Here is an 8,198-nt window from a genome sequence, read left to right as displayed (position 1 = left end):
AGGAAAATGTGCTGCAAACTTTCAGCTCACGTCTCTATGATTCGCTCTACTTCAAAAATTTAGGCCCTTTAATCCTCTTTCCTTCAGGAATTCTCTAAGGCCTTTTATAAAGACAATTTTTATATTTTATCTGGTTTTTCTAGTTCTTGAGTAGAGCATTGGGCAGCCAGAAGCAACTCCATGCTACTAAAAGTCTCTAAGCACTTCTAAAGTGTTTATTTTCTTCCTCTGATCTTTGAAAACTGACTGTCCCAAAGCAGTCAATTTATATCACAACTTAAAAATATATTCCTACTGCTAAGTGAAAAAAAAAGCAAACTATGTTATGGCTTATTCCCCATAATCACAACTGTGTATAGAATATGAATACATACTGTCCAAGATTTGAAATAAATAACTGGGGTTGGATATGGCAAGTTTTTCCTTTTGTAAAAATGTTTCTGAAATGTTCTGCTGTCTGTAAGAGGTATGTTAAGTAAATGTAGATTGTCAAGGAGGGGAGGGAGAAGGAACTCGGTGGTTGAGATATAGCCGTGGGAAGAATAACTGCATAAAACTTTTTATAACTTGAATTTTGTATCACATGAATGTATTAGCTATTAAGGAAAAGAAAGAAAGGAAGAGAGGGAGGGAGGAGAGAGGAAGGAAGGAACACCACTCCTGCCCCGAGACTCCTGGGGCCACAAAGTTCCATTTATACCGTGAGTGAGGAAACAGGCATTTGCTTGTGCTCACTAGCTGCAGACTACAGAGGACGGCCTAGCCCTGGTTCCTTCTGGGACACAGAAAATTGCCTTTCAGGGATTGTGATGAACAAAGGGGATTATAATATTCCTATTAAGAGCTTTTATGAAAATATTTTAAAAATTGGGCTATTGTCATTTTTTTGTACAGATGAAGGTATAGTAAGTATAGACAGTAGCTTTGTTAGGACTTTTTAGATCGCTTCTTCCAATTATAGGATATGGGATCTTAGGTATTTTCTTTGAACACTGTACCTTTTTAAAAAAAAAATCTGATAAATCTGGACAGCATGGCTGATTAACTAGTCTCTCTTTCCCCAGAACTTCATTCCAGCCTTCTAAACCAGGGGTCAGCATACTATGGCCTGGGGGCAAATCTAGCCTGTTTTATATGGTCAAGTTTTTTTTTATATGGTCAAGCCTGTTTTATATGGTCAAGTTAAGATTAAATTTACATTTTCACATGGTTGAAAAAAAAACCAAAAGAAAAATATTTTGTGACATAGGTCATTCATTTATGTGTCATCTCTGGCTGCTTTCATGCTACAAGATGTCGGAGTTGAGTAATTGCAACAGAGGCCACACAGCCCTCAAAATCTAAAATATTTACTATTTGGCCTTTTACAGAAAGTTTGCTAACTCCTGGGCTAGAGTATCTCCAAATAATGAGTTTCACAGAGCAACTTTCTTGGGTGGGGGTAGACTGACTGAATTAATGGCCCTCTCTGTATCCATGTCCTTTTTTTTTTTTTTGTATCCATGTCTTTTGCCAGGAAACTCTGTAGCACTTTCCCAGACACTGGGCTCAGTCACATGACTTGCTTTGACCTATGGGAGTCTGGAGACACAATACAAGTAGAGGCTTGAAATGGGATTGCACCCTAGGGCTTGTTCTCCTGCTCCCCTGCCACTGTCTATAAACAGACCCAGGCAAGTCTGCTGGAGGATAAGTCATGTGAAGCAGAGTCAGTCCAGCTGAGGCCAGCCCAAGTTAGCCAAGAATCAAGGATCTCAAGATCATCACACCTGCCTGGCTGACCCACAGCTGACCACAGACACATGTGCAAGCCCAGCAAAAATTACCCAAACCCAGACAGATCAGCTGAACCCCAAGACTCAAGAGCCATGGAACTGTTTATTGTTACATGCCACTGAAGGTTGGTGCTGGGTCTGTTACACAACATTATTCTGGCAGTAGAAAGCTGATACTATGGGCACACAAACTTTTCTTTTGCCAAAAGAGTCTAGGGAACCTTTTTACTCTTCTGAAGGCAATTTAGGGCTCTGACAGGGGGAGAGACTGAATAAAACACAGAAGTCTGGAACTCCAGGGATGGGCGTGGGGCATCAAATTACATCCCGAATTTCACCTTGTCCTCACAGTGGGATTCAGTAAATATCCGTATTTGCTCTGTGGCTCCATCTGCCACTGGACCAAGTAGATGCTAAGGCTAGGACTTGGCATGTCTCTTAACCACGAAGAGATCTAGCGAGGCAGAGACGCCATCATTTATGGTAAAGAATTTACTTCCTATTTATAAAATGTAGAAAAAGTACCTTGGGTATAAAATCTAAATGTCTGAGGTGTGATCAGTCAGTAGCCCAGAAAAGTCACTTTGCATCCTTCAGTCATCAGTGTGTAGTGCAAACGGAACAGGGGCTGGGAGTTCCTCCTGTACTGGGCTCAGTGGAAAGCTTCCCCAGGATAAAGCCACAGAGCCCTCTGTGAGGAAGAGGGGTAGAGAACAGGAAAGGAAAGGGGGCAGAACTGCGGCAGGAGGCCGGGAAGGGATGATGTATGGGAGTCTGTATTAGGGAACACTTTCATTTGCTAGAGGGAGGATCTTCCTTCTCAACTGCTGAACACAACTGGCCTGGGCCTGTCCTAGAAATGTCAAGCTGCTTCCTAGTGCACAGGGCTGACCATCCCCTCTGCAGAGCCCCAGACGTGGCTTCTGTCAGGAAGGAAAGGCATCCATCAGTGTGACAAGAAGCGGTCACCTTCGGACTTGCATGAACTCCTTGCGCAGCCATAAGGAGTCCTGATAGAAGCGAGGATCACCCAGTCTCACAGCTGTCTGTTTGTAGAAGTAACAGTATAACACTGCCGCTGTGGATAATAAACAGAAAAGAAGCCTCAGGGATGCTCCTGAGTATTTGTTTCAGGGTAAGAACATAACCGGACGAGGCTGAGGGGCCCTGCCTCATGATTTCCCAGTGACTCCCAGGAAGGGCAGAGGGCAGTGGTCTCTCCTGCTCTTGGTGTGGCTGTCCCACTCATCCCACGCTGCTTGTGATGGGCTGGGAAGCCAGGATCAAGGCCCTGGCTGCCAGAGCCACAGGTGGGACCAAAGTGAGGCCTGAGGATGCTCTGGTCCTTACCTAGTCTCTGGAATACAAATAACGTTTGAAGTCCATCTGTCCAGACAAAGCGGTTGGAGTTTTTCCAGCGTAAGTTCTGAAGGAGATATGAGTACACAGAGAAATGTGAATGGCTAGATGAGGCCCTCACATCTCCAACTTGGTTAGCTGCAGAGATGCCACCTGGTTTAATAGCAGGCTAATGCACCCCCATTCTTTCTTTCCACAAGCCCGAGGAGTGCTTTTCAAAGGAACCTCAAGTTCCCTTTTTTTTTTTTTTGCTACAGAGGGAAAATTCTTGTAACTCTGAGGGAGGAAGTTTGAACTAAGCCATTTATTCCATTTCATCCCGTAGCCTTTGCCGAGGAGAAATGATACACATCATCTCAGGAGTTCAGCATGGTCACTGTCTTGCCTTGGAACTCTCAGGCTCAGTTCCTGTCAGATAAAGGCTCGGTGCACTCAGGGTTTAATCAGATTAACAGCTTCACAGCACAAAGCCAGGACTATTTTGGCTCCAGGAACCAGAGCAGAGACAATCCTCTCCGGGAAGCACCTTGAGATTTCGGCCCTGCTCTGCTTCTTCCCTGTGAGCTCTAGTGCTCTCTGTAGAATCACAAGGGCAACCTAACGGGACGTTTGGTCTGAGAAGGTACCTTTAGTAAAGAAATGACTAGAGAACCCTGAGGTTTTAATATGTTCCATAAAATGAGTACATGAGAAGCACATGAAATACCCAAAGGGATGGAAGAATTTGTGAAGCAGAAGAAATCTGAGGGAATTCCCTGGCGGTCCAGTGGTTAGGACTCCGTGCTTCCACTGCAGGGGGCAGGGGTTCAATCCCTGCTCAGGGAACTAAGATCCCACCAAGCCATGCCATGTGGCCAAAACAACAACAACAAAAAAACAAATCTGAAACCATGAAAACTAGATCTGCTCTGAGGCCTATGTTAGAACCAAAGGGAGGCATCTTGGGGGTCGGTTTTCCTAGTGTAAGTGATGGGGATGCGTCAGAGGGCATGCAGCACTGAAGGGCCAGCGGCACGCCTGCCTATTTCCCACGGGACGCTGATGCCTAAGAATATGCTGTACCAACACTCACCTGCCCAAACAGCTAACGATGAAACAGATTCAACTTCCTGTTTTAGCCCTGGCAGGCCTTTTGGGGCAAAAGTGAATTGAATGTTCCAGAAGTGTCCCTGGACTCTTGGATAAGGCTGTTCTTCAACATATAAGGTTAGATAAAAGTGCCTTATGAAATTCTCATGTGTCCAGCTTCAGGCTGGACCACATTCATTTCATCTGTTTCTTATCAAGGACTCTGTGAGATATAAACATCCAGAGATTCTGGGTTCCCACAGAAAAACATTCCTAGCCCTTTAAGGATTCAGAGCCTCACTCTTACCATGACCCAGACATGAAGGGAGATGCTGAGGGTGAAGTACACAGCTGTCAGGATGATGGTCCCTTTGAACTTATGGAAGAGGAGGTTGACGAGGCCAGCCTGGAAGACGAAGGTGTTGAAGAACATGAGGAAAATGATGATGATGTTGAAGAGGACTGCGATATCCTGGATGCTGCAGACACAGAAAACAAAAGGACGGCCAAATGGAGGCCTGGGGAGGACCCAAGAGCCAGCCCTGAGTCCTAAGGGACACCATGGAGTCTGTCCTTCCTTGTTATATATAGTCCTCTGAAACCCCCCCAGAGGTAGTTTGGGTTTTGGACCCCAAATGACCCGAAGCTAAAACTACCCGCTGGCCCCATCAGTTGAGTGGCAGTCTATGGACAAGGCTTTCCTGCTGACACTCCCCACTCAACAAAGCTCCCAGGCACCTGTGAGAAGCAGCTAGTTTCCTCCCTGTATCCAGAAAATGCCAGCCCTGTCTGTCACATAACCTGGTCCTGTCAGACGTTTTCCTCTAGCAAGACAGCAATGCACCTTCCCTCATCTGTGCACGGCTGGCTGCCTTAATGCCATTCATGTCTCATGTCTCAGTGCAAATGTCCCCTCTTCAAAAAGACTTTTCTTTCACCCCACTACCTAAAGTAGCCTTTCGCTCCCCACCCCAGGTACTTTATATCCATTGTATAACATTTATTACTATTTGAAATTACCTTTTTTTTTTTTTTTTTTTTTTTTGCGGTACGCAGGCCTCTCACTATTGTGGTCTCTCCCGTTGTGGAGCACAGGCTCCGGATGCGCAGGCTCAGCGGCCACGGCTCACTGGCCCAGCCGCTCTGCGGCATGTGGGATCTTCCCGGACCGGGGCACGAACCCGTGTCCCCTGCATCGGCAGGCGGACTCTCAACCACTGCGCCACCAGGGAAGCCCTACTTGACATTTTGTAACCCTCTTTCATGGCACCGTAAGACAATATTTCTACTCGAAGATAGAGAAAATGACAGTGTCAGCAATCTGGCCCTCACTTTCAATGTGCACTGCTCCCTGTGTCCCAAACCCTTGTTAGAAGTATATCAAAACAGGCCCATGTCTATGGACCATGACATGTCTATGGACCATGGAGTACCCAGGACAAAGTGCAGTTTTATTCTCCCTGATATTTCTCTATTAATAACTTTAAAATGCTAAATTATGATTGTCGGGGACTTCAGACTGCTTGGGTTGAGCTGTCCCACCCACTGAACTTACATGAAGAGCACCAGCTGTATGACGGGAGCCATTCGGAGTAGCTCCGAGAAGGAATTGACAAAGAGGTCATAGGACAGCAGCAGGAACTGCAGGGAGAGCACCAGGCTATAGTTACTGGTCTGGAGCATCTTCCTTCTGCTATCTTGGGCCCCCAAGGGCACATTCCACAGTTCCCAGAAAGCAGTCCTAGTACTCTCCCAGGCACTGAGGGAGAAGCTATAGTTCCTCAGAATCAGAGCTGTTTCCCTTGCTCTCAGACAAGGGCCTACTGATGCAAAAAAAAAAAAAAAAAAAAAAGGAGGTTAGAAATTCATTAATACATATTTACCGAGGACTTATTATGTACCAGGCACCATTCTAGGTGCTTGGGATACGTCAACGAACAAAACCAACAACAACAGAAAAACCCCAACTAGTCACTCCTTCCAGGGACCCTCACCCTCAGGCCTTTTTCCATGACCGGAACCCTCTAGATGTACAGCTCTTTCTAAACACTTTTGAGTCCAAAGCAATCTAGGGATACTATGCGCAGTGACTGTCTGGTCATGTAACAATACTAATTCTATTACTAACTGCAGCAGCAAAACCTTTGTATATCACTTACAATATTGCTTACAATTCTAAGTGCTAACATTACTTAAATCTCTCAATAACCCTTGAGATAGAAGACACACTATTACTCTCCCCATTTTACAGAGGGGACAATTGAGGCCCAGGGAGGTAAAATAATTTGTCCAAGTTCACATTGCTAATAAGTGGCAGAGCTAGCGTTCAGATCTAGGCAGTCTTGGTCCAGAGTCTGTGCTCTTAACTACTGCACAAAGCTGCCTCTTACATAACTGACAGGTTTATATGTAACTACGTGGGAAAAACAAATGCTGGCATAGGAGAAGCGGGAAGTGGTGCAGGCAGAAAAAGCTGAGAGGAAACAGTGCTCTCCTAACGTTTACGATTATGGTAGCAACACAGTGGCACCAGGTAAGGGGAGCTGGGCTTTTATTTTCATTTATTCCAAGACCCAGAAGCTGCTTTGGGGGTGTCCTGTGACCCCCTCCAGCTGGATCAAATCTATGAACAAATTTCAAAATGCTTCGAAGTGTTACAGAACGATTAAATTCATATCGGTAAAATGTTACGGTTTACAAACTCTTCATATTCATTTCCTTATTTAATCCTACACCCATCTTGAGAAGCAGCAGTTCTTACGCTTATTACCCCACTTTACACAGAGGCTCTGAGAAGCTGCGGAACCTCGTCCACCTCACCTGATGGAGAAGTCCCACTTTAGTGGATGTACGAAGGTGCTTTTCTCTGAACCGAGTCTCCTTATTCATCAAATAATATCGATAGCTACCAGCTACATACCGACACCATGATAAATTTGTCAACCAAGACAATTTCCTTTAATCTTCGCAACTACTCTGCAAGGTGGGCAAGAATTATCCTCATTCTACAGGCAAGGACACAGGGTCAGAGTTCAAGTCGTTCCTCCATGTTGCAGGTGAGCAGAGCCAGGATTCACAACTAGGTGTGAAAACAAAGCCCGTGCTCTTAACTACTACTTCACAGGCCACCACAGAAGGCTGCTGTGAGGATCCGTTATATAGAGCCGCCCACCGCCATCTCTACGGGAAGGATGACCCTCACGTCGGGTTAGGGCAGCGGTGATTCCCAAGGTAATGAAGCGGTCTTCGCAGTTTGTCCACCGCTATCTGCCGCGTTCTCTCTGTCCCCTGAGTAATTTTCCTCACCCTTCCTAATCCACTTTAAAATAGGGCTGCCTTAGCAAAAAACCAAAACCAAAGCAATTAACAAAATTCCGACTTCTGGCCACTTTACCCACTCCTCCTCAGCGTTCTCACCTAGAAGGCCCAACGTCGGTTGTCACGGGGACACCGTCCTGGCTTCCGGAAACCGGTTTTAAATTCCGGAAGTAGATGGGTGACGCGGGCTCCGTCTGCGCCGTGCTACCCGCTTGTCCTCGGCTTTTTCTCCCCGCTCTTTGGCCCGCTCGGTCGCCATGTTTCGGTCCCCGCATTCCTGGGCCCGCCCCTCTCTCAGCGTCGCTGCGCCCTGTTCCAGGGCTCCCAGCTGCGGGCCAAGGCCTCCCGCCCACCCCGCGTGCGGACTTGCCGAGGGCCAGCCCCTGGCCAGAGGCTTCGCATCGGCCCGAACATTTCCGCTTCCACGGAATCGAGGGGGTGGGGGTGAGGGACAGGACCGATCCGTGACGGCGTTCCTGGTCCCTGGAAGCCCGGGCTTGGGGAAGAAACGCCCGTGGAGGAACTGGAGTTAGTGTCAGCACCTTAATCTGCCGGCCACCCCGCGGCTCTGGACTTCATTTCCCAGGCGGCCGCGCGCGCAAAGCGCGCGCGACCGGAAGTGCTACAAGCCTATAAGGTGACAGAGCGGCCCCGCCAGTTGGCTGTAGAGCGGCTGTG

General features: G+C 47.0%; 1 protein-coding gene across 3 annotated transcripts; it reads right to left on the bottom strand.

Annotated features, from left to right (window-relative positions):
• Nucleotides 1-1,896: 1,896 nt before the first annotated feature.
• Nucleotides 1,897-7,659, bottom strand: TMEM138 (transmembrane protein 138). 3 transcript variants are annotated; one of them, XM_082659967.1, is made up of 5 exons: nucleotides 7,620-7,659; nucleotides 5,758-6,022; nucleotides 4,510-4,681; nucleotides 3,126-3,201; nucleotides 1,897-2,853 (listed from the first exon to the last, which is right to left on the bottom strand). In XM_082659967.1, exons 2-5 carry the CDS (start codon nucleotides 5,883-5,885, stop codon nucleotides 2,741-2,743), a joined length of 489 nt encoding a protein of 162 aa, XP_082516093.1. In that variant the 5' UTR covers nucleotides 5,886-6,022; nucleotides 7,620-7,659; the 3' UTR covers nucleotides 1,897-2,740. The 3 variants fall into 3 exon arrangements, with proteins under 3 accessions (XP_082516093.1, XP_082516094.1, XP_082516095.1); XM_082659968.1 differs by having other exon boundaries at nucleotides 5,758-6,025; nucleotides 7,620-7,658; XM_082659969.1 differs by having other exon boundaries at nucleotides 5,758-5,843; nucleotides 7,620-7,639.
• Nucleotides 7,660-8,198: the final 539 nt, after the last annotated feature.

Source organism: Grampus griseus (genome assembly GCF_964374135.1).
Source record: "Grampus griseus genome assembly, chromosome: 8".
In the NCBI taxonomy this organism is placed as follows: domain Eukaryota; kingdom Metazoa; phylum Chordata; class Mammalia; order Artiodactyla; family Delphinidae; genus Grampus; species Grampus griseus.
The sequence above is the reverse complement of the archived record's forward strand: the minus strand, read 5'-3'. Positions and strand labels throughout refer to the sequence as shown.

Excerpts from the sequence above, each read along its gene's own strand:
- TMEM138 (XM_082659967.1), bottom strand. The coding sequence starts at position 5,885 with ATGCTCCAGACCAGTAACTATAGCCTGGTGCTCTCCCTGCAGTTCCTG. Across the intron at positions 3,202-4,509 it reads CCCTTCATGTCTGGGTCATG|AACTTACGCTGGAAAAACTC; the intron begins GTAAGAGTGAGG and ends TATCTCCTTCAG. Across the intron at positions 2,854-3,125 it reads ATTTGTATTCCAGAGACTAG|CGGCAGTGTTATACTGTTAC; the intron begins GTAAGGACCAGA and ends TATTATCCACAG.